This window comes from Triticum aestivum, chromosome 2D, assembly GCF_018294505.1.
Source record: "Triticum aestivum cultivar Chinese Spring chromosome 2D, IWGSC CS RefSeq v2.1, whole genome shotgun sequence".
NCBI lineage: Eukaryota > Viridiplantae > Streptophyta > Magnoliopsida > Poales > Poaceae > Triticum > Triticum aestivum.
This window is the reverse complement of record NC_057799.1, coordinates 542,441,221-542,465,904: the sequence shown is the minus strand read 5'-3', so window position 1 is coordinate 542,465,904 and position 24,684 is coordinate 542,441,221. Positions and strand designations below refer to the sequence as shown.

General features: G+C 44.0%; 3 protein-coding genes across 5 annotated transcripts; 2 read left to right on the top strand and 1 right to left on the bottom strand.

Moving 5' to 3' along the window:
- The first annotated feature begins 4,249 nt into the window (after positions 1-4,249).
- LOC123054363 (nuclear pore complex protein NUP88) lies at positions 4,250-11,541 on the top strand. The gene is made up of 9 exons (XM_044478128.1): positions 4,250-4,748; positions 6,246-6,397; positions 6,787-6,909; positions 7,188-7,332; positions 7,873-7,934; positions 8,099-8,312; positions 9,384-10,298; positions 10,551-10,800; positions 10,891-11,541. The coding sequence occupies exons 1-9, from the start codon at positions 4,332-4,334 to the stop codon at positions 11,163-11,165; spliced, it is 2,553 nt and encodes an 850-aa protein (XP_044334063.1). The 5' UTR covers positions 4,250-4,331; the 3' UTR covers positions 11,166-11,541.
- A 145-nt stretch (positions 11,542-11,686) lies between these two features.
- Positions 11,687-15,146, top strand: LOC123054364 (serine/threonine-protein kinase STY13-like). Its single transcript, XM_044478129.1, has 6 exons — positions 11,687-12,173; positions 13,495-13,616; positions 13,821-14,029; positions 14,111-14,285; positions 14,384-14,521; positions 14,652-15,146. Exons 1-6 carry the CDS (start codon positions 12,026-12,028, stop codon positions 14,862-14,864), a joined length of 1,005 nt encoding a protein of 334 aa, XP_044334064.1. The 5' UTR covers positions 11,687-12,025; the 3' UTR covers positions 14,865-15,146.
- A 1,318-nt stretch (positions 15,147-16,464) lies between these two features.
- On the bottom strand, positions 16,465-22,532 carry LOC123054362 (26S proteasome non-ATPase regulatory subunit 1 homolog A). 3 transcript variants are annotated; one of them, XM_044478126.1, is made up of 13 exons: positions 22,248-22,532; positions 21,077-21,140; positions 20,887-20,992; positions 20,431-20,792; positions 20,163-20,297; positions 19,974-20,076; positions 19,730-19,901; positions 19,506-19,641; positions 19,171-19,419; positions 18,863-19,083; positions 18,518-18,776; positions 17,451-18,293; positions 16,465-17,006 (listed from the first exon to the last, which is right to left on the bottom strand). In XM_044478126.1, the coding sequence occupies exons 1-13, from the start codon at positions 22,394-22,396 to the stop codon at positions 16,674-16,676; spliced, it is 3,132 nt and encodes a 1,043-aa protein (XP_044334061.1). In that variant the 5' UTR covers positions 22,397-22,532; the 3' UTR covers positions 16,465-16,673. The 3 variants fall into 3 exon arrangements, with proteins under 3 accessions (XP_044334061.1, XP_044334062.1, XP_044334060.1); XM_044478127.1 differs by having other exon boundaries at positions 19,730-20,076; positions 20,431-20,599; positions 20,681-20,792; XM_044478125.1 differs by having other exon boundaries at positions 19,730-20,076.
- Between the last annotated feature and the right edge of the window lie 2,152 nt (positions 22,533-24,684).

The following is a 24,684-nucleotide window of genomic DNA, read 5'->3' as shown; positions in this document are numbered from 1 at the left end:
CTATGGAAAATATAAGCGATGTGCAAAACGCAAGTTGGGCACTTGGGCCTATTTGGCCTCTAGATGGAATGGACCTCAAGAACCGTGTGTGGAACGCGAAGGACGTTTCAATCAACATTGCATCATCTCTGCCCCAATTAGTTGTTTATTATTAATACATGATTGTTGGACTGCGCGCGTGTTTTTTATTATTCTGATGATCAGCAGCTCATGCATGATTGTTGTTAATACATCAGAGAAGTGGCGGGAGTTGTTTCTCAGCAGAGCAATATATTTTTGTCAACGAAATGAGGACTCTTCTTGTTTATATATAGGATAATAATGCACATAAATGATGGGAGATTCCAGTTCCAGTGGGCAAGTTAGTTGTGAAACAAACAACTTTTTTTAAGCTCAAAAGATAATATGTCTGAACTGCAATTGGTGGATGCAATTATACAAGTATAATGCCGTTCCTTCCTTGTGACAAGTTAAATATCATGAAAAGCAATCAGACTTGACCTGATGATGATACAAAGTCTTCATTTGACCCAGGGTGGGTGTCTGTGCACTAGTATAAGTGTATCAATATATACGGTAAATAGCTAAATTCTTGCCAGAACCGAAGTTAAATAGTCTCACATATATATATACATTGCTCAATCTGCACTCGATCTTCATGTTGATCTTCGGTTATCAAAATGTATGATTGACAGTACGAACTCTCTAGTTGTTTTATTGTACTGCCTTGTAGCTGAATTTACTTCACCCTTAAGCTAATCTGGGCACGATGTTATCACACGAAAGTCTCATAAGGCGACTCAAAGTCCAATACAAAGGCATAATCAAGTACATAGGAGCTTATCTGCTTATGCAAACGTCTTCTGTTCCCTTGTAAGCAGGGAATGCTTTTGCGTCTCTTCAAAGGTCAAACTAGCTAGCTAGTCTGAACTCTGAACCTGTACAGGGTAAGCCTAGTGCACATTTGCCTCGCTCGATATCAAGATCCATGGACATTGAAGCATGAACAAAACGGTCTTGCCATGCATACGAGCATGTGAGGATGCACCTCGATTTTAAGGCGGCGCATAGCTTTGCAACGTCGCTATGTTTCCAAGCATGGATGATGGGTGCGCATGCAGTTAGAACAGGAAATGCTGGACACATGTGGGGTTGTTTGCAACTGTCAAGAGCGTAGAAGCATGAGATCGAGAAGGTTGTGCGAATTGGAGGCGCCATTCAATTGGATCCAGTCGCATACTCGCATGTGGTGAGATATGGGAAGATTTTGGTTGCCCATGTTTTGGTTCTAGCTTGTCTAGGAGCAGGAGGTGTGCACATTCAGGCAGAAGAGACTTCCAGAGAGATGTTGGAGCATGTGGTCTTACCAAAGGAAGATATGAGCATGTGTTATCCACCATCCATAGATACTTCGCGCTGATGTTCCATGTGCGTATAGAACCAAATAGGGTCCGTCTGTCTATATATGGTGGCACAAGCAGGCTTCAGATTTATGTCTGACAATAGCGGAGAGAGACACTGATAGTAACGGCACAGTGCATAGATCATGACTGAAATGTCGAGTGTTTTGCATGATTGAGATTAAGTGCACGCATGGATCACCTAGCTAGCACAGCAGACCAGCACGGATATCATGATCGTGACAAGATCCTACTAGCTGACGTTTTGCGCGGTCGATCCATCTCGCTGTCAGTGCATATATACTGATGGATCATGTCGTAGTGGATGCCGATTTGCCGAATGCTTGTGCATATATGGCCTCTTTAGGTTTAATTGGCAAGATGACGAGGCAGTGATGCGCTTCATGAGAGACACCGTGCATGTGGCAGGATCATCCTAGCTCACATTTGCGCAATCTTGATGGATGCTGCCTGAGTGGATGATTGATGCGTCATGAGTTCATGACTGTCTGCGTCCATAGTTTCAGGTTTCAGGTTTCAGGATGGACCACGCCGGCGGCCGGTCTGCCGTGCCGTCGACCCACTGTCGTTAGGGTGCCGAGCAGCCGTGGCCCCGGCGCCCCGGTGAAGAAAATAGAGGGAACAGGTTGATGATCGCCGGGCTTAGCATATGTTAGCTAGGAATCGGAATCAACACGTATGGATTCGGACACGGCGGCCATGCCATCCATCCATGTGACAGACAGAGACCTGTATCTGTATGTACTGTACGTCAATGCTGCCCACGCTCCACGTTTCGCTGTCTTTGGTTGATCTGCTGCCATGAAAGAGAAAGACTGGCCGTGGATAGGGATCGATCGATCTCACGGCCGGGCGGGGCGAGTATGCACGCATGCAAGTGTCCAGAAACAAGCAGGCAGGCAAACCGACCGGAAATGCAGTGCCGCGGCAGGAGCACGACGGTGGCCCGGCCGGGCAGGGCCAGTCGATCGACAAGGAGAAATCAGTGCACTGACGAAGCTGTCGATAGCACAGACGGGCATTGTAGTTTGGTTCGCGGCTGCAGTCCATGGCGCACGAGCTAAACGAGTGGTATACGCATTGCTCGAGGCATGGGGCTAGCGCAGGCGACGGTGTGGTCGATGCGCCTCCGATCGACGGGTTGAAGCTGAAGCCGGCGGATGGCCGATGGCGGTGGCGGTGCCTGCAGGTGCAGCAGCCCATTCCTTGGTCATCTATCGCGACGGAGCGTCCTCCCACAGTCCCACCCATCAATCCACTAGGAGCGAACATCACTTTTTTTTTCTTGCTTTTTTTTTAAGATGTACACCCGTAGGCATAAATTACTTGTATTCATAGTAGTGAATGAAGATATAGAGATAAAACGCATACAAGCAACAAAAGAATAAGGGAGAACCAAGCGGTTGTACTCCCGCATATCGCCTTAGACGTGACTACCAAGCACTGACGATCTTCGTCATCGCCAAAGAAGAAGAGCACAGTCCACATCTTGACACTAAAGAAACCCCTAACCGGGAGGCATTAACGAGTCGTGATAGTCATCAAGATACCAACCCTCAAAGACTGGATCTAGTCCGGTAAGGAACACCGACAGGAGGAGCCCTCCGAGCATCTTCAACGTCGGATCCAGGTTGATGTCGCTTTTTCCAAAAAGGGAGGAAGGGACCGTCTAAACAAGACGGTTGATTTCCCTCTTTCTATCCTAACCGTTCGATCGAAATCCAACACCTCACACAGTGCCTTTAACTTCCAACTATTTCACACATGATCTAGTCATATTCTTCCTTCAACTGCAGCCCCACCATCTGTGCCGCTGGCCAAAGCGCTTGTCTTCACCACCCATGATCGGTGTCACTACCACACGGGCCTCACCTCCCCGCCCATTCATCCCTCTGAACCTCCTCGTGCACCAAATTTTCAGCCCTTATACAAACCAATCAACCTTCGGACTATCGTCCATCTGCGTCGCGGCTATTGTGGTGTCGCAGTTTCCAATTTCTTCTGTACGAAGCCTCGCCGCCGTTTTCGACCATGGAATCAACGAACGCAAACAAAAATCAGATAACCTTTGTTAGGCTAAATGGTATATTCAAACCAGCAGGATTACCAAAACCGAAAAAAGGAAAAAGACGTTGTTAGTCTCGTTCAAAGTCCATAGGAAATTGTTGTGGTTTCAAAAAGCGCCATGGCTATGTGTTCCCGTACCGATTCCTAATAGGAATCTCCAACGGGCTACGACTAGAGGGTTTGCCCATTAGCGTAGTTTGCTCGCTACGCGCTATAGGTTCACTCTGCTTCGGTTTTATTCAGGGTTTTTTGTTTTCTTTTATATACTTTTCATCGGTTTCTCTTTGGGTTTTTTTCTTCATTTTACTTTGGGTTTTCTTTTTCCCCTTTGTTTTCCTTTGGGTTTTTTTGTTGTTTTTTTGCTTTCATTTTTGTTTCTTTGGCCTTTTGTCGTTTTTCTTTTTTCAACACATGTCTATTTTTTTCCAGTACACAAAGTACATTTTTAGAAACACGTGAAACTTTTACCTGATACATGTTGACACTTTTCAAATACAAGTTGTACGACCATTCATTTTCATTGAATATTTTTTGAACTTCACGGACATTTTTTTTAAACCCGTGAATATTTATTAATATGTGTAATTTAAATATACTCCATAAATAAAGTAAAAAGGAGGGGAAATTGATATGACGTCAGCATGACGAGCCACATCGTACTGGGCCGGCCCACCACATAGCCGCTCCCTTCTTCGGAGAAAGAGCCATTGCGCGCCCTCGAAGTCTATACAGAAAGGCCCCCTAAAAGCCCAACAAGACGCCCACTCCCCTCCCTCCCGCAAACCTCAAACCCCACGACCGCTCCGGCCGCTCCGACAGCAGCGAAGCGCAACCTCGTCGGCGATGACTCGCATCACCGCGCCGGAGCTGTCGCCCTCGCCCCCGGACTCCCCGCCTCCCGCTCGCCGCTCCCCGGCCCCGGCGACCCCGCCCTCCCGCCGCCGCCCCTCCCCGTCCCCGTCCCTCGCGCTCACGCCCTCCTCCGCCTCCACCTCCGCCACCTCCTCGAGGCCCAGGCCCCGGCCCTCGCCCAAGAGGACCTACTCGCCGGCGCAGTGGGTCCCCTTCTCCTCCCACCCCGCCTTCGCGCTCCGCGGTGCCCTGGGCGGCGGCGGTGCCGCGTGGGATGCCGCCGGGTCGAGGCTCTACGTCTGGGACCCTTCGGCGCGCGGCGCCCACCGGGTGTCCGTGCGGATCCGCGACGCCGAGGCGGAGTGGGACGGGGAGGAGGTCTCCGTCGAAGCCGCCGTGCCTTCTGAGGTGAAGTGATTTCTCCCCGTGGTTGCTTTCTCGTAGTATAAAGGCACTGTGAAATGGTAGGGATAGGCATCGGTTCTCCCCGTTCCCTGGTCACTAGGTCAGAGCCATATGTTTGAGAATCTACATTGGTGTCTGGGGCAATTTGCAATTCACTAGTACTTCTGTGTGTGAACAAAAATGGGGAGAAGCTTCTCTGTGTGATGTTGTGCAACTGGACATAGTGTGGAGCATTTGGATTTCTTAGTGTCGGATCGTATGTTAATTTAGGTAGTACTCTTTGCTACCCTAAGCACAATATTTCCAAGAGGTTTGTACTGTGATGTAGGAAATATAGTGCGGCATATTATCTAATTTTTACAAATGGGAAGTCGATATTATGATGTGCGATGGGCACATGGTGGGAAAGATGGGTCTACCTTCCCCTATATTTGTACGGAGGTTAGGTTTTAAACGGTTCCACAACATTAAAGTTTCTCTGAGCTCATTTTTTATGTAGTAGCATATAATAATATAACTATGTAAAATAAGTTTTTGGCATCACATGGTATACTATCAGCTACCATGTTTCTAGGCATGAAAATGCACCACCTATGTTGTGCATTTTCACGTTTTGGAGATCTGACGAGAACATACATGGGAGAGGCTGAGGCATAGTTGTACATTTTTTATTTGGATGTGGACTAAGGCTTCAAAAGAAAGTTATTGATTCCCTCCTCATATTGGGGAAATTTCAAAGTTTTAAATATCCGGCTATAGCTTCGCTATAGCCCTGCTATAGCCTTTGAGCTCTCCTGCTAAAGCTATGCAATTTTAATACTAAATTGAAAATGATGCTAATAGCCCGCTATTTCCCGCTGGCGCTAAATTTGGAGTCATTTAGCCCACTAAGGCGCTATATGAAACCATCCCGCTGCATTATTCTATTGTTCTTGTTTCTGATATATCTGGTGCATAGTGTGAAGCTTGGTTATTGAATTAAGATACCTGATTGGAGCTCTGGTTTTGTTGTGCGAACATGTGTTTATGTCAAGTATATGCGATACATCACATATGAAGCCTGATTTTATACCTATTTTTTAAAATCATAATTTAAGAAAACGCTAAATGGGGCTTAGCTTCGCTATAGCTTTTAATAGCTTCTGGCCGAGTCGCCGCTAAATGGCATAGCCCACTATTTAATACATTGGGAAATTTCCATTCCTGACAGTGATATGATAGCTTTTTTGGAATGTGTGTATTCCTATGCCAAAAATAAGGCCTATTTTACATTTCTACCTAACTGGTTTTGGTTGCAGCATTATTTGCTTCCTTTGATCTCACTTTTTGTCATGAAATGCCGTCATAGTTGAATTGAGAAAACTTTTATGCTTTTGTACTCATTGCTTGTGAGGTGGTAATCTTTTATAAGTTTCCACAGTAGGTATTCTTTCTTTACCATGATGATTGTTCTGTACTATCTTGCATTGACATAATCGATGTCGCTCCTGTGCTGTCCAGATGTTGATGCCGGAGATGGATCTTGGTTACGAGGTCACTCATATATCACTTAATACGGATGGGTCATCATTACTCCTAGCTGGATCACATAACATAAATGTTCTGTATGTACATGAGAGGGTATCAGAAGATGGTGATACAATCATATGCAGGTATATATCTTCATCACAACCATATCTCATGTTGATAATGCACTCTTGCTCCTTTATTTCCTGAATGTTCTGAGATTATTCTAGTTATGAATATTTTTCTTGCAATTAAAAATTAAAACCAGTGGAAGAATATTCTTTTATTTCTCCTGCATGTCATTAGTCATGCACATCAAGAAATCTTCTGCTCTTCTCATTAGTCATGCACATCAAGAGCAATCTTCTACTCTTCTCATTGGGTATTAAAGAAGGCGTCTACAGAGTTTTCATTCACTCTGCAGTTTAGATTAATGGGATGTATAGCTATCTTTTCTTCTTCTTTTGATGCCATTGACCCATTGTTCATAACTTTATTATACTATAATGTTACCTTCCCCTGCATTTGACTACAGGACCGCACCAGTTGCTTCTCAGATTTTACCTACCAATAACAATGGCATAAAAGTTCTGCAGACATCTTGGCACCCTTTTAGCAGCAGCCATTTTGGTGTTTTGACATCAGATGCTGTTTTCAGGTATGCTAAAATGGATTTTGGTGCTACATGGAGGGGCTAATTTAAGCTTATTTAACATGCAATTTGTTGGAGTTTATGTAAATGGGAAATGTATTTTCCTCTGTCCATTCCCATATCAAGTACCCTTTTTTTCTGTGTGTCATCATGTATATTTATTTATCTCTACGCCCATTCTTCATCTCTTCTTAAAAAACTGATACAATATTCTTAGATCAACATAATGGAACCACTATATTAAATTTTCTGTAAGATAAAATAATCAAGAGCCATCTATGCAGGTTATTTGATCTCTCATTTGATTTAGAGCAACCAGAGCAGGAATTTTATTTGCAGCCAATTCTACCTGGAAGATGTCAGAATGCATCGTCAATTTGTCCAGTGGCATTCTCTTATGGCAGTGATCATCTGTGGGATAGATTTTCGGTATGTCTCTTGGTTGCAGTTGCCTAGATAATAGAAGCCCTCTCAAAAATAAACTTGCCCAGAATAGTTTACAAAGTTATCAGGATCATTATTTTAATATAGCAAGCAAGATAGTATCACACTTAGAGTAACTTCAAACAGCTCTAGAGCAATTTGGTGGTGAATTTTGCATATGGGAATTTATCGTTTTGCTAGTTTAAGGTTTTAAGCTTATTACATGGTACAAATATTTATGGTATCAATTGATATTACTACACTATCTATACAGCATCTTTGTCCAATGAATTTGGGAATGCCATGCTTATTTACTGTTTCTGTATGACACTATCAATGCTATTTTTTTTGTGTGTGAAGTCTACACCGTGCTGTTCATAACAGAATTTTTTCATGCATTTCAATTTTTCTTTCAAGTTGTCATTTGATATGTTGTTTGGACATACATGTGTAGTCTCTTCAAAGTTACCTTGATTAGGATTAATGTTTTGTATGTTGAGTAGTCAATCCCTGTGCTTTTTTTCACATGTAAGCCTGTTTATGCAGGTTTTCATCTTGTTCAGTGATGGTTCAATTTTTGTGCTCTGCCCCGTTGTTCCATTTGGATGGTAATATTGCACTTCTATCTGCCCCCTTCTTTCAGCGCTTATCATTTTTATGTTGCCTAACATTTTATTTCGATATGTTGCCTAACATTGTGAGAACTACTTAATTTCATGCTGTAGGTTGTACTTTATCTACATTGATTTGGCAATTATTTTCTATGATGCAGTGACTATAGTAAGAAACATATTGAAGAGATATATGAAGATGTTAATACATTTGGGCTGAAATCTTCAAATCCAAATGTTGTCACGAACTCACATTTGGCCATTGCATGGTTGGAGGCAACATTTCCGGAGCTGTTACGTCAATCAGCAGATAGCAGCACACTGATGTCAAGAGCTCGTGCATATGCCCCAGTAGACGATTCTCTAACTCTACAGGTATGCTTCTATTGACTTTCTGAAATATATCTGAGAATGACCGAGCAAGTGTAGCTCTATGTGTTTAACTGGAGAATTCAGCTTGTGGTGTTCGAATAGGGCTGATGCTTTTATTATCTTGGGATGGCTAGACGTATGAAATTTTTTCATGCATTATTGCATTCGGTTTTAACACGTGAATATCAAGTAAACACCTTTATAAGGAAAAAAGTAAGCACCTTTTGAAGGAACAAAGTAAATTACTTTTGGTCAGAAATATTTTGAGGTGAGATTTGACCGTGGATACAAGTAGCAAATCGCCTCTATTCCTTGCTGTATATAAAGTTAGGATGCTGTAACACAACCATGATGAAGAGGAAGGAAAAAGGCATGCCTCTTAAACTAGTAATTTGTTCATTCAAGTGCTCATAGTCAATCCGATGCTTTTCTAGTACATAAGATTGTTGATTTGTAAGAGTAGGAGCCATTTGGCTCGTGACCAAACATTTGCCACAGATTGCACAGTCATGTCTGCAACACTCACGTGTACACGTGACACTTCCTCTGCAGGCGCAGTTTTGCTACTGTAATTGTGTCAGCAAATATATTTTTCGAGAAATGTGTCAACAAATATTGTACCCACAGTTTTGGTCATGGACGGACAATTGGTTAAATGTTTTGATAGCCAGCACGCTTTGGAGGAAGAAAATAGTAAACACTATGTTGAACATTGATTCTACTGTTTTAAATTCTCTTTGAAAATCACTGTTGTGGTTATATTTGGTTGACTTACTATAGGTATAAAATTTTCTATTTGTAAATCTACCACTCATTTTGAATTCTGAAGTTCCTTGGAAACAAGACCAATCTGTAGTCTAACTTAAATGTTAAAGTTTACGAAACATGTTATACAGAAAATCAACAAAATACCAACTATTCCTGAACTGCTTTGATAACCGAGAAATATCATCATTTCTTGTCATGAGAAATTTAGAATTTGGTTCTCCAAATTCTGACTGCTATTTTCTATGTGACCTTCATTCTATGTTTTTATCATGAATCAATGTGTATTAAGATTGAGCACCCATGCAGGGGCCTCTTTGTAGAGTTTGCGAGGAAAACAATGAACTCGAAGGCAAGAACAGCTCTTGTGAAGGTAAAGCTGTGGGTTTTGTGTACAGCTCTGTTGGAAAAGATTCAGTTCTTGTAACTGCCTGGGGTAGTGGACAGCTCCAGATTGATGCTCTAGCCGATGAAATCCAACCACAATGGAGCATTGGGGTTCCTACTCGCCTTAATGTTGATTCACATGGACGCATAAAGAGCGTTGCTATGATATGTGACTCTAATCCACAAGATTCGTCGGCCCTGAGATCACATCGTTCATCCAGTATGGGGTCAAATGTGAAGAGCAATACAGAAGCTGTCTGGATGGGACACTCTCCTCCTTTGCTAAGGCTCTCAATTGTGGATTTGGCACTACCAAAAACTTCTAACGGTAGCTCTTTATCGTTATTTCTGGACCCCCTTGTCCCGGAGAGATTTTATTGTGCACATGGCGGGGGACTTGACATGGTCACGTTGCACTTCCTGCCATTTTCATACCCTGAAATGGCTTCCACACCACCCTCCGTGCATCCTGTACTCACCACAGGCAACAGCGATACAAGTTCTCCCTTCCTTTCTGGATTTGTCGCCATAGCGGATGCATATGGCCATGTGCAGTTAGTTGGCATCACATATACTGGTGAGTGCTTTGTGGTGGAGATGAAAGGTTGGAAGGAACCAACACCTCTTCAGCTTGACATATGTAGCAAGGACATCAAGGATGTGGAATCTTCGACAACTGGAATGATCAGCAAAGAACTTCTTGCTGGTCCAGATCCACCTATACTTCCATCTTCAACAAGCCTGAGGTCGTTGACTCCTGACTCCATCGAAGGGAAGTCCACACTTCATCACTATATTAAGGTTTTCCATGAGCACTATGTGGAGTATGGGCACAAGGTAAGAGCTATCATCATGGTATTTTGTGCATATCCCTTATCAACTTAGTCTCGAATATGCATGAGTGTGCATATCATTATTAAAGAAGAAAGGCAAAGAGTGCCTCCACCAACTTAGAATATGTCATATGCCATTGTTGGTGCACAAGTAAAAGTCATTCCATTCTGGAGATAACTGAACCTGTTACATCTTTCAATCCCCACAATATAAGCATATCACTAACGATCGTGGGTTCATTTGAATGATGTTCAGGTTTTCATCGAGCTCAAGGAACACGAAGATTATGTGAAGACAGAGATTGAAGACAAGCAGAAACGCTTACAAGCAGTGAAGCAGTCACTTCTGTCCATAGAAGCCAAAGACGAGGAGATAAACAAGCGGGTTGATCGGGCCTCCAAGGTATACGACCTGTTGGAAAAGCGCATAGAAAGCTTCAAGATGCTGCCTGCCGCAAACAAGAAACCGTTGTCACAAGCGGAGCTGGAGTTCAAGTCACAGCTTGGTCCGTAGTCGAGAAACCTGACCTCACATATTCTTCCCGTACAGCTTCATCATGCCCTAACATGCTTCCTACCTGCTAAAACTTGTGCAGATAGGTTTGCGGACGTGGAGCTGGACGCTCTGCGTACTTCCATTGCTGCCCTGAGCGCGAGGATGAAACGGTTCACCCAACCATCCCTGGGCGGTGGTGCAGCTGGCACAGGAATGGCGCCATTTCAGGCGCCGAAGGCCGGAAGAGGCCACGTTTCGGAGTCCCAGATGTCGCTGATGAAGTCTTCGCTGGAGAGGCTGTCGCTCCTCAACGAGGAGAACAATCAGAAGCTACGGGTCATCGAGACTGAACTCAAGAACAAGGAACAGCAGTAGTACTGTAGTCGGTGATACTTGGTTTTGAATCGCACCCATGTTCTCGGCACGAGACAGGGAATTGGTGGCAGATGTTGGCTCAAAAACTATGGAGGGCTCGGTCCTTCCGGATCGTGTCGTGCTCGTAGGTTGTTGGGACCGAGTGTGAATTATGCCCAACGCGGCGAAGATTGTGGAGAAAGTAGCCGACGCTACGTTTAAATCAGTTACTTTTGGTACAACTGCTTAAGAGGTTTGTTACTAACTCCTGGTATGACGTCCGAGGTCTATGTAGCCTTCAGTATGGTCGTGTATTTTTAGATTAGAAGATGTGAAGCCTGACAGTAAGGGTTTTTTTTTTGTTGAGTTAATTAACGTGGTAGTATATGTTTGGTTCTTCCTGCTGCCTTATTTGGTTCATTATATTGATTGACGTATCCATGCTTGACTATTTCCGGCTGATGGACGCGGGCGCGATGGCGCGTCCTCGCTGCTCGCTTGACGTCGCAGCTTGTGCTGCTTCGTCGGCTTTGCTGATATACAAATAAATGTCCATAAACATTTTTTTGCGGGGATTATCCATAAACATGTACATGGACGATCTAGTTTGGCTGTTAGAGATTTTTTTTTTTGGTTGGTATGTACTCCAGAGACGAGATATGCATGCCCGCCGGAGATATCTGCAGTATCTGTTTAAATGGAGATTTGCACGGGAGAGTAGGATCCCGGCTAGCCGTGGCAACACAATCTGAGAGCGCTGCCCTCCCGGAGCGACGGGCGGATTCCTCAGCGCCGGCGGCGACAAGCCGGAGAGCTACCTGCGGGCCGACCGTTTCGGCCTAGAGGACCTGGACGTGGTGGTGTGGAAGAAGACCCTCGCCATGGAGAAGCAGCTGCGCAAGGGGGAAGGCGACCGGCCCATGGCGTCCTGGGAGATCGACCTCGCCAAGCTCGACATCCACCACCGGGAACCGCCCGGATCCTTCGGCAGCTTCTGCAGCGCCACCTATAATGGCAGAAAGGTCCTGGGTATATCTCTGCGATCTTGTTTATTTCTCGGTCGATGCTCTTCAATTTGGTGTTGGTTTGACACTTCGAATCTATATATGGATCATCGTTGCTGGGCTTTGGATACGTTCATCTAAATTCTTGCGAGTAGACACGTCTAGTCCGTACGCGTCATGCCTCCAGTCAAAAAGATTAAAGTTTCCTAAAACTGGGAATTTATGTTTCTGCTTTTGTTTTCTTGGATCATGCTATTTTCCGCGCCTTGGCTGGTCCATGTGATATTCAAAACATACCATCATTGATGTCCTGTGCATAATTAAATAAATAACTGCCGTGAATAGCACTTTCCAAAAAGAAAGTCCGATCAAGCGGTTGGGTGTGTACCCTCAAGCTCAGTAATGTCTATATTCTTCGCAAAAAATAAAAAAAGTACAGTAATGTCTAGTCTTGAGGTCTAATCTTGGACTCACAACTCTTGCAATCAAGTTATGAGTGTGATGGAATTGTAAAGCTCACATATTTGAGTAACTTCGGAGTTTATAATGTTATATAGGAGTACCATGGGATTGAATAGTACAAATTGGTTGGATCATGTTCTGTGTTAGATGCTTTATCATCCTGCACACAGTGTATATAATTATCATCTGCTGCATGTGCATATTTCTTGTGTATATGAACAATTTATAATTCAGATCCTATTTTTCTTGTATTCCCTCCGTCAGATTCTTGTTTTCGTTAATTTGTCGTCATTGATAAATCATCATTGGGGGCCTTGGACACGCTGATCTTCTTTAGTTCATTCCTGCTAAAGTTCCGCATGTGTCTTTACATTTTCCTTAGCCAGTAATATGCATTTATAAGATTAAAATTGGAATTTTATTGTTTAAGCTTTTGCTTCTTGGTCACAGAACCTGAAGCTGATCAAGATCTCATATTTAAATATCCTAATTAAACATGTTAGACTGCTACTCCCTCCGTCCGAAAAAGGTTGTCCCTCAAATGGATGTATCTAGCACCAAGTTAGTGCTAGATACATTCATTTGAGGGATAAGCTTGGGACAAGTTTTTTTGGGCGGAGGGAGTACATGGTAGGTCATTGTGTTTGACTCTGCTAGATATTCGCAGCATTGTCATCATTGCAGTCTTGTGGGCAAGTAAATAAATAAATGCCTAAATAGCATCTTATCAAATGGGCAAAATATATCTGATGAACATCCTCTGATCTTAACGAGTTTCAAGTTTTGTTGAGATATTTTTACCAAGCTGCCACAATACGCACTACAATGCTCCGAGCTTCCAAAGATTATAGCGCTAATGCTTATTTTCTTCATCGTGTATGAAGCTAAACTATTGGACCAGGGAGAAGATGGCTTTATGACAGAGACTGAAATTTCTACTCGGCGCGAAGCATTCAGGAAGGAGGTTGCGGTCTGGAAGGAGCTCAACCACCGAAATGTTGCAAGGGTGAATATTTTTTCCTCATTGTGCATTTGCATACTGTGTTACCAATGTTTGATGTTAATTTTTTTTGGGGTAGTAGCGACGTCAGTTCATTTTCGGTGTGTTATAACAATGTTACCTCGGGATCGACAATAGTAGGCACTACAACACTGTCTTCTGAGTCTCTTTGTGTGGTACATTGAATGTGTCATGTTCTCTTCCTTGCAGTTCATCGGTGCATCAACGGGTACCACTGACCGTAGCATTCCGGCTGATAGTGGCGAGAGCAGTGCACCCATTGATCTGCCAGAGAGAGCCTGTTGTGTTGTCGTTGAATATCTCTGTTTAGGAACACTGAGACAACGTCTATATGCTCACAGAGAGAGAAAGATCGGATACAAAATTGTGGTTGAGTTTGCGTTGGATTTGGCCAACGGGTAAGCAAGCTGGCTAGCTCCCATATATCTTCCAATCTGAATCCGAGAATAAACAACAATCTCATATATTTTCTTTTGCAGACTGAGCTATCTTCACTCGAAAGATATCGTGCATCGGGACGTCAAACCTGAGAACATGCTTCTTGACGCAGAAGCGGTCGTTAAGATCGCCGACTTTGGCGTCACCCGTGTCCAGGCTAAGAATCCGGAGGACATGACAGGCATGACAGGCACTCTCGGTTACATGGCCCCGGAGGTATTACTTGCTGCCTACCAATCGATTTCAACGCTTTTTGTGCTCAATTCTTGTGTTTCTTCACAAAAAAAAATGTTGTCGTTGTTTTCTCTATGCAGGTTATTGAGGACAAGCCATACGACAGAAAGTGCGATGTTTACAGCTTTGGGATTTGCTTGTGGGCGATCTACTGCTGTGACATACCGTACTATCCAGGCATGAGCTCCATAGAGATCTCGTCTGCTGTTGTTCACAATGTATGTTTTCAGCCGTCAGATCCCTCACTCAATATTACACCCAGAAGAATGGTGCATGCACATATGTGTTAAAATAAGCTTACACAACAAATATTTTTTGCTTATAGTTTTACTTATGTTGTGTGCATAGAATCTGCGACCTAAGATCCCACGCTGCTGCCCAACCCGGTTGGCGAACATCATGAAGAGATGCTGGGACGCTGACCCTGATAAGCGGCCCGAGATGAAGGAGGTGGTGCATCTCCTGGAGGATCTTGACACGACCAAGGGCGGAGGCATGATTCCGGAAGGGACGAACCCCGGGTGCTTCTGCTTTTTCGGACCCCGGCGTGTAGGTCCATAGATTGTTCTCCAGCTGATGGGGCTTCAGCAAATGTTGCCATTAGTTTTGAAATGTGTGGGTGTAGTTTACTACTCTCTCTGTTTCAAAATACTTGTCGTGGTTTTAGTTTAGGGAATATGAATTTATAACTCTCAGAAAGTATAGGAATACAGATGGATAATTTGGCACTTGATTCATGGTTGCATATACCCGTTGTCTTATAATTTTTGCTCCTGGGTAGTGTGTGGATCACAAGAATGTATCACCATTGCATTGGCTTGACCTGTGGTTTTTCCTTACGCTGATCTGCCACAAAGACACGAACACAACAGAGCAGCATTGGAGAAACTCTTGATTTTGCATGTCCTCTGCAGTTCCGCACCTACCTAATTTGATCTGAGTAGTATGTTCTAAAGAAAATTTGATCTGAATGTCTTGGTAAAATGTCTGTTATTTTCTTCATGGCTCCAACGGTAATTGTTCAATGGTTTGGCCCGCTTTTTCTTTTGAGAATGAGGGTCAGTCTATGGTTTGTGCCTTTTCTAATTATAAACATGGATAGAAATTGTGTGGTTCACCATCAGGATTATTATAAACGCACTGCAATTATTCTTATGTTTTTTTTTGCCTGAGAAATCACATATCCTGAATTGATTTTCCTATAACGACATGTATTGATACTCCCTTTTTTAGTGGACAAGATCAAAGATTTATTTTTTTTCGAGAATGACAAGATCAAAGATTTCTTTTTTGTTTTGTTTTGAGAATGACAAGATCAGAGATTTTATAGTCCATTAAATCCTTCCATGTTCCCAGCTTAAAAAATTCAAATCTAAATGTTTCAAAAAAAACAATCGTGGATGTTCACAACACAAGTGTTTACAACTCCTAAAAGAATCAGACCCAAACTCAAAATACACACTGAGAAATAAAAAGGACAAATCCGTCATAAAGTGTGTCAAAAGAATCTGGATATTTCTTTTTTGTTTCTCCATGTGTATCTCAGGTTTTGATTTGAATTTTTTACAAGTTGTAGACACGTGTCTTTTGAACACATGATATTTTTCAAAAAAAAAAATTGACACGTTTAAATTTGAAAAAAAAAATCTGCATGTGTCATCTGCATGCTACTGATACATGATAAAATTATAAATAAAATTTAAACTTGTGCCATCTGCATGCACAAACTTTTGGTCTGCAAACATTGCAAATGTGTAAAACTATATTTCCGCAAAAAAATTGTGTAAAACTATAGATAAATTTTTCTAAATATAAACATGTGTACCTACAGAGTAAGCCACACTACCTTCTCCAAAGATTATCTCTTAAGATCCACAAGATTTTCTTTTAACCGTCTAAATTTATGTTTTTCAACAAATGTTTGCATCAACCAAAGACGTAATTTTATGCAGATTGTATTCCGTCTGACTAATCAACAACAAACTCGACCGGATCAAAGAGCCCATGGACTTTGGGCTTCAGAATTAACAGCAAAAGGGTGAAACTGGGTACAAATTAGGCACTGTAGTTCTGGCAAATATCCAAGGTCGTTTGGTCCATCTCTTTCTAGCACTCCCCGCAGTTTCGAATTAAAATTGCAACAAATTATCCTTGCATGCGATTGAAAATATAAATCAAATCGTCTTCCTTGATGCAAACATGGTTGAGCACATATCCTGTAACTCCCGTTCAGAGTTGAGTTCTCTACTCATGATGATTCTACACAGTTTCCAACAAACAACAAATTCCCTCGCACTCTTGAAAAAGGAATAAGCAACAACGTATAGCTAGTGGGTGAGTACAGACAACGCTCCATCCTATCACAGCAGCCTACGCCGAGTACTCGAAAGGTTGGGGCGGCTGGGGCTCGTCGTCGACGGCCATGGCGGCCGAGCCTTGCCCCGCAGCAGCGGCTGCTGCATTGTTGCCAGCGCCCGTGGCCACGGTCGCAGGGGCGTCGGTGAGCACCAGCTCCTCCGCCTCGCTGGGCTGCGTGTCTCGGAGGAGGATGAACCCACAGGGGGCGGGCCTCACGGGGACGTATCGGCTGCCCTCGATGAACTTGATGAACTTCTCCTGCGCGGGGACAACACGGGCTGGGTTCGCCAGGATCTGGAAGGCCGGTTCTGGCTCCGGGGCCTTCTTCTCTGCCGCGCCGTCAACCTGGTAACAAAGATTGAGAGAGACGGGTAAATTCAGAAGAGGCCAGAGAGTTCAATCAAATGAACTGAGCTGATGCCAAAAAGGAAAAATAGTAACTTGAGCTGGATATGAATCACAAGTTCACTACTGAATAGCAGAGGACTCCAAAAAGAAACTTCAGCTAGATATGATCACAAGTTCACTACCGAACACAAGGTACAGCAAAGGGCTCTATCAGCAGGCTTATATTAAATCAAAAACAGTTGTGATATGATGAGCTGTGCTGTGACATCTTAGTAATTTATTATGGGGAGCTATTCGAGCAAGCAGGTACAGTAACTAGCATGGTTGTAAAGCAAGAGAAGTAACTAGCATGACTTAATTATGAGCTGGTAAAATTCTTGAATGTGAACACATGATGGAAAAAAGTGAAGCGAATCATATACAGTTAAGTCTTATTCTTACCTGCATTGCATCACCATCCTTCTCCTGTGTCTTAGCTGCCTCGCCTGAAGTAGAACCAGAAGCATCTTCCGTTGTCTTAGCTTTGCTTTCTGCGTCCGTTGATTTCTCCTGGCTAGGTTTGCTTTCTGCTGTTGACTTCTCCTGGTTAGCTTTGCTTTCTGCTTCTGCTGTCTTCTCCTGGTTAGCAGCTTTGCTTTCTGCATCCTTCTTCGCCCTAGATTTTGCCTTGGCATAGGTTGACAAAATGGCTGTGGGCAGCTTGACTGCTGAAGTCGTAGTCTGCTGAGTGGTCGGCTTCGGATACTCAAAGAGGGACGGTTTAGCATGTGACAGGAATTCGAACTTAGGCACTTCCAGGTTCGAGTTGAGACCAATGATGGCTGTTGGCGAGAAGGCCAAGCTGATAAAGTATAGGAGTGGGTACCAGTACCAGAACTGGGTGAAAACAGCGAGGCCAATCACAGCAGTGAGCTTGTCATGCTTGTTCCTCGAGAGAAGTTTGATTGTGACATTCCTACCACCAGCATCCAGAATACCAGAAGCAAGTATGGCACCCATTTTGCTCATGGTGTCCTCATGCTTGTCAAGGATGATCTTCTCCAACTGACGCCTGAATGTTCCAACACGAGAATCAAAGGATTCATTCGTCTGGATCATGACCATTGCCATGGCAATTAGAGCCCCCTGGCGTACAAAGTCAACAACGTCCGACGTGAGAGGCTCCAACAAGGAAATGGCATCACTTAACCCTGTTCCTGCACAGGATATCCCAACAGCTAAAGCTGCACCATAACGAACATGCGGGTTGTATGATTCAGAGAGCAGGGACACAATTCTTGGAGTCTGCATGATCAGAACGGAAGATGTAAGTTGTAGATCAAAGCTATTAAGAAGATGTAAGGTGTGGATCAAAGCTATCGGTGATTGTTTATTTTAGCAAAAACATTCTATTAGATGGCAAAGAGATGTAAGCATAAATGCATAATGAACAGATCTATGTTGTTTCTTGGAATAAATTTGAATATAGGGCATCTATTTAAACATTAAGGCATTTCAATGCTACATACCTGCTCAGGTTCGTTGTATAGAACAAATCCAAGACCCATAACTGCAGTCCTACGAACATCATCACTGACGTCCGATACAGCAAAATGCAGCAGCTGATGGATAGCTTTGTTATTCGCGGTTCCTCTGTAGGCTAGAGCCAATGCATACATACCACCATAACGTAGTATGGGATCTTGATCTCTAGTCATTTGTTCGATCAAGGTGTCAGCTTCCTCTTCCCTGCCATACACCGTCAATGCGATGCCAAGTGCCAAACCCCTGCAGCAAGAGAGAGAGAAAGATGTCAGAAACAAGAGCTGGACGCATCTTCAGAAATACCACAACAATAATTAAACAGCACTGACCTGATAATCTTTTCATGCTGTGTATCATGTGCATAAGCGAGCATCTCAGCAGCCTTCTCGCTGGCTGTCCCTACCATGAGCAAACCCATGCCAATACCAGCTGCTTCACCAGCCACAGCACTGTCTGTGTAAAGGACATTCTTTATGTCCTCAAACACTTCTTCATCTGCTGTCCCCAGAGAGGCAAGCCCAAGTCCCAAACAAGCACCATGCTGGATGACCTGCATAATATAGTTTTAGGTAAGAAAAATATATATACACACAATATAAGTAGCATTACACAAGAAGGACAAGGAACAGAATGTCACCTCTGCACTGGTGTTGCGAAGGCTTTCACGGAGGAATTGTTTGATTCCTTCACCATGGTTGGCATGAATCAAACCTAAAGCATAGAGGGCACCACCTTCCGAGTATGGACTGCCACCACCAACTGCACCACTTTGAGGTAGGTATGGGGCCATCAAAGCCCGACCTTGCTGAAGGTGGCCTCTATGAATCACACCTAGCCCAGCTGTTGCACTGAATTTAGCCCAATTAGTAGCCCTGCTCAACCACTCCTGCAAGACATTACCAAAATGAGACATTACAGAGGGGAAAAAGTATATACCGCATGACAACAAAACAACCAGATATTTTTTCTTACCAGATTCTCTCTTAGAAAAGTATCTACAGTTGTTCCTGCATGCATGATCGCATTGGAACAAATAGTTGCGCTATGGCAAACACTGTTCCTCATTTCCACGGCCTGCTTTATTGTCTTCAGAATTAGAAGATCGGACCTATATCAACAAACCCATCAAGGTGATGTCAGATATAAAAGTTACAAGAGACCAGGGTTCAATGTTTAAGACATAATAACAAGTATACCTGTTGTGGCTATACAAAAACTGCAGCGTAAGCTGAATAGACTTCTCCCCTGACAGTATCCCTTTAAGTTTTGCAAGCTTATCAGCATGCGCTGCCTCATTTGGATCAACTGGGTGAGCATTTCCATTTGCCGTAGTAGTGTCATCTCCCATCTGAACATCACCCGCTGGTTCTGTGCTAGTTGTACCCGCGTTAACAGTCTGATCAACTGGTAAAGCTGAACCACTATCAGGGTTGGACTGACCAGGAGTCTGTGAGTCCAGGCGATTCCTCACATTCAGAAGGAAGGCCTGATTTTCATTTTCCACCAGATCAAAAGCAATTTGGTATGCAAGGAGAGCATCATCCTGTATAATGAACACAATATCTCAAGTAAGCAACAGGGACTAAAACATAAGTAATGTGGTGGGCAGAGTAAAGAACAAACATATACCTTGCTTCCAGAAATTAGTGTGTCCAATATATTCGCAACAGTTTCAGGCTCACCCAGAAACATAAGGCACTGGCAGATGCTCAGAAAATCTGGATGCGGCAAAGTCTGGTATATTTTAACAAGACAGCGAAGAACCTGTCAATAAAATGGATTATTAGGTCAACACATAAAGAATGTTAATTTTTGCTTACTCTAGTCTAAACTAATACTTGCTTTTTAATTAATATAAACCAACCATACTGCCAAATAATTTTTAACATGCCCCTACCTCACAGCGATATTCACGGTGACTAACATATTGATGAGAAAGGTTGATGCAATATGAAAGAGCCCCGTGAATATTATCACACCGAACAATTGCTTCCTCCAGTTTATCCAGTCTCCTGCATTCAACAGCCATACCCATGGCCTGTTGGTATTTCCCATCAAGAACACACCTACAGCAAAGAGTAACTGTTAGCTGAATACTCCATCTGATAAATAAGAGAATATGCACAAACGGTAGGATCTTATCATACTTCTCCAACATCCTCTCCACTATGGCCTCTAATCTAGGATCCACATTTTCTTCTTCCTCGGTAGCTTTAGAAGCTCTTGTCTTGAAACTCGCATATTCATCTAATGCTTTGGCTGAAAGAAAAGAACCACCGACTCAACACAATGAGCAAAAGAAATTCATGTGAATAACATCCAGAATGATAGAGAACTCAAGACAACTCCTCACCTAGAAGAGCATGAGCATAATCTGAATCCTCAGAAACGTCAAACAGAGGCCCAGCACCAAGTGCATACAATAGTGCATCATTTAACTCGCCCAAGTAATAAAATACCTACATAATATGCAGCAATCGTCAATATAAGCAATACAAAATATGACACTTACAGATAAGGTATAAAATAACATGAGGTCCTACCTTAGAAACAACTAGTGCAGCTAGCTGTCTCTGGTCAAACTCCTCATCTTCATACAAGCTCTCACTGCAGGCAAAAGGATACGATGGAAACAAATTATTAGCTTGCTTCATTGGAAATACAAACTTTAACAACCTGTATTCTAGAGAATTTTTGCTCGATATTTATGATCCAATGTATAAAGCTCCCAAATCAAAACCAATTACAAATTAGAGCCTCATTGTTACACAAAAATAACAACTAGACGCACAACAATTGCATATGAAAAGCAACGTTAAAACTAAAATAACTTAAACAGACACATTATTCTAACGCAAGCGAAACAACCATATGGAAATTATGGATATGTTCAGTTGGTGCAAAATTGGAAGCCTATGATTGTCTGGCAAATAGTGGCTTGCCAGATTTTTGGGCCTAAAATATTTGGTAGGGTTAGACTAGGCACACCAAACATACCCTAGAAGACAAGAAATTTAATCTGAACTTAAGAAACAAACATTAGATTAACTTCCCAAAACATGTCACCCTAAACTATTGCCAGTAACAGTTCAATGGTCACTCTGTCAGGTTCTTTCTTAGCACAGAGCAGGCATTATGACTGATTATAACCAACCCAGCGAAGCAAAACCCTAAAACAACTTCTACAAACTGAAAGTTGGAAGCTTTCTAAATTCCCACCCCTCCTCAGTTCACATCTCACTCCTACAACTGTCGGTGACACGAAAGTGCAAAAATTTCATGTTTTTACCACGGCTACCGAATACAATCACACAATTTACTAGATTCTTTTGGGTGAATTCACTTCAAACTCTGCGGATTCATCATGGAGAGCACAGCCGCGCACTGAATCCCAGGAATCCCCAGGCTACCAGATCAGAGTCAAACCACAACCTACGGTTCCCCCACGAAAGCAGCAGATCGAGCCAGACGAGGCCAAGCAAACGAATCGCGCGACAGCAACAGCATCTAGGGCAACTTCTCTTCCCGAATCCTCATCAATCGGCGAACCAGATCGAAACACTGAAACCGCCCGGCCGGCCAAGCCAAGGCGCTGGAACGAATCGCGCGGGCAGGGCGGAGCAGCTGCGGCTGCGGCAGCGGGCGCCGGCCGAGAGGCGGCGGCGACCGGGTAGCGCGGGAAGGATACGAGAGGGGGGAGGGGAGGGGTCTCACATGGTGGGGATGCTGGTGGAGATCTCGGGGTAGAAGAGGTGGACGACGGAGTTGAGGCTGGCGAGCGCGTGCAGCTTGAGCTCCTCCGCCGGCTCGTGGAGCATGGCGAGGATCCCGCCGGCCGAGCTGACAGTCGCCACCGCCGCCATGGCCGCGTCGGCGAAGATGTGGGGGTGCGCGAGGGTTTGTTGGGCTCGGTGCGGGGCGTCTGCGAGTTTACTTGGAGACGGGGACGACGCGAGACGGGGATACCCCTGCGGTGGAAGCTGCGGCCGGATATAGGGACGGACGGGGCGATGGGTCCGATTTAGCATAGGGTGTCGATTTTTCCTTGGACTCGGACGGAAAAAAGAATTTTCTTTTTTTAAAAGACGCCGATAACTGCCACGTGTGTGGTGTATCGGGTGGTTGTACCGCACGCTCTGTGTGGCACGGAGACAACCCCGCCCGCACGACGGCGTCCGGGCGCACCCCCGCCACAGCCCGCACGTTCGGTGCAGCGCGATCGCCCCGCACGAACACGTTCGGGCGAGCGAGCACGCGGCCCGCACGACCCCGTCTCGGCCGTCGCCCCTCCCCACCTGCGAGCCACACGCCCCGCGTGGCAGTACTCACGCGTCCCGCCGCGATTGCCATGGTCCGGACCCTCTTCAGTTGCCATGTTGCTGAACTACAGTTGCCATGGTTGCTCAACTGCAGTTTTCATCTTAGGTCAAGTGTCGGATGCCATTTTTAGGCAACTGCAGCTATTGCCATGTATGGTCTGGTCTACTACAGTTATCATGATTTAAAAAACTTTAGGGGTTGCCACCTACTAACACCGGACAATTGCCATGTAGCACTAAAAAAACATGGCAAAAAACATGTTTCGGGTAAAAAAGAGAGAGTTGCCATCTACTTACAAGCACGCTAGGGCAGTTGCCATGTACCCTGCAAAAACACATGGCAACTGATAGCTTTTGGTGTGTGGGAGAGGAGACGGGCATGTGGGCGATGGTGGTATCTTTAGGAGTTCCCACCTACTAACACTAGACAGTTGCCATGTAGTGCAACAAACAGACGTGGCAATAAATAACACGTTCGGGTAAAAGAGAGTTGCCATCTGCTTACAATCACAAATAGGGCAGTTGCCATGTACCCTTCAAAAACATGGCAAATGACAGCTTGGGTGTGCGGAGTGGGAGAATGGGCAGTCATGGGAGACGGGGAACAGAAGTGGTGCGCGACGTGCGGGCGCGACAGCAGTTCCATCGCACGTCCCGACTGGCGACCGTTGACCACGGAGAGAAAACCGGCGTGCGGGCGAACTCCCTCACACGCCACACGCACGAGTTGTCCTACGTGGCACACAAAAACAGCCTTTTCCTAACAAAATTCGTGCAAAAGGCGCTGGACGGCGATGAAGGCGTGTGGGCGAGTTGGCTAACGCCCACACGTGTGGGCGTTAGTGTTTTCGTTTTTAAAATATAAAATGGTTTTGATCCTCAAAAAATAAAAAAATGGTTTTCCCATTGGTTAGTGCGATTAGGGCATCTTCAGTGCGGTCAATCATCAAAATGCCCTAAATGTGCAATGGTTAGGTTTCTTATAGAACCAACCACCGCGTTCATGTCGCTACTCGTATTGTTTGTATTCATTTTAGAATTCCAGCAATGTTTATTCAATGCGGAAAAGTAAATCAAGTCCACAATAAGGCGTTTGTGATGCCTTCGTAAATCTTAAGTTGTTGTGTCGATGTAGTATTTTGAAGGTGTTCAAAAGATAGGGTTGTGCGCATGCGTGCGTGGATGAGTGCTTGCGACCAATTATACTATGTTAAAAAATGCCCTAAATGTCTAGACCGCATGGTCTGGATACTTTTTGTCTTCCAAGCCGTGTATCAAACGTCTGTGGACCAGTTTAGATGTCTGAATTCCCACAAATCTGAAGAAAACCTAGGGGAGATTTAGAGGAGTCCAGACATTTCGGTTGGCCCACTGTCAGTTGGACCACGTGTCCTCATAGCTCGTGTGACTTTTCCTCTAGGTCCACCTAACACACCATGTTGTCACGATTTGGTGTCATTTTGATGCATCGGTTGAATGATTGGCTCCCTTACCATTTTTTGTGAACACGTCCGGACATGTTCGCGCATTTTGATGTGTTTGTTTTGAGATACAATGTTGGAGTTGCAATTATACCATTAATGATCATAGTTGAAAGATCGTGGATGTCGCCTAGAGGGGGGGTGAATAGGCGCTTTAAAATAATTACGGTTTAGGCTTGAACAAATGCGGAATAAACCTAGCGGTTAATTTGACAAGCACAAAACCTACAACAACTAGGCTCACCTATGTGCACCAACAACTTATGCTAAGCAAGATAAACAACTAAGTGATAGCAAGATATATGACAAGAAACAATATGGCTATCACAAAGTAAAGTGCATAAGTAAAGG

Excerpts from the sequence above, each read along its gene's own strand:
- LOC123054362 (XM_044478125.1), bottom strand. The coding sequence starts at position 22,396 with ATGGCGGCGGTGGCGACTGTCAGCTCGGCCGGCGGGATCCTCGCCATG. Across the intron at positions 20,298-20,430 it reads ACCGTGAATATCGCTGTGAG|GTTCTTCGCTGTCTTGTTAA; the intron begins GTAGGGGCATGT and ends TTTTATTGACAG. Across the intron at positions 19,084-19,170 it reads TTCGCAACACCAGTGCAGAG|GTCATCCAGCATGGTGCTTG; the intron begins GTGACATTCTGT and ends TATATTATGCAG.
- LOC123054364 (XM_044478129.1), top strand. The coding sequence starts at position 12,026 with ATGGAGAAGCAGCTGCGCAAGGGGGAAGGCGACCGGCCCATGGCGTCC. Across the intron at positions 12,174-13,494 it reads TAATGGCAGAAAGGTCCTGG|CTAAACTATTGGACCAGGGA; the intron begins GTATATCTCTGC and ends TCGTGTATGAAG. Across the intron at positions 13,617-13,820 it reads ACCACCGAAATGTTGCAAGG|TTCATCGGTGCATCAACGGG; the intron begins GTGAATATTTTT and ends TCTTCCTTGCAG.
- LOC123054363 (XM_044478128.1), top strand. The coding sequence starts at position 4,332 with ATGACTCGCATCACCGCGCCGGAGCTGTCGCCCTCGCCCCCGGACTCC. Across the intron at positions 4,749-6,245 it reads AAGCCGCCGTGCCTTCTGAG|ATGTTGATGCCGGAGATGGA; the intron begins GTGAAGTGATTT and ends TGTGCTGTCCAG. Across the intron at positions 8,313-9,383 it reads ACGATTCTCTAACTCTACAG|GGGCCTCTTTGTAGAGTTTG; the intron begins GTATGCTTCTAT and ends GCACCCATGCAG.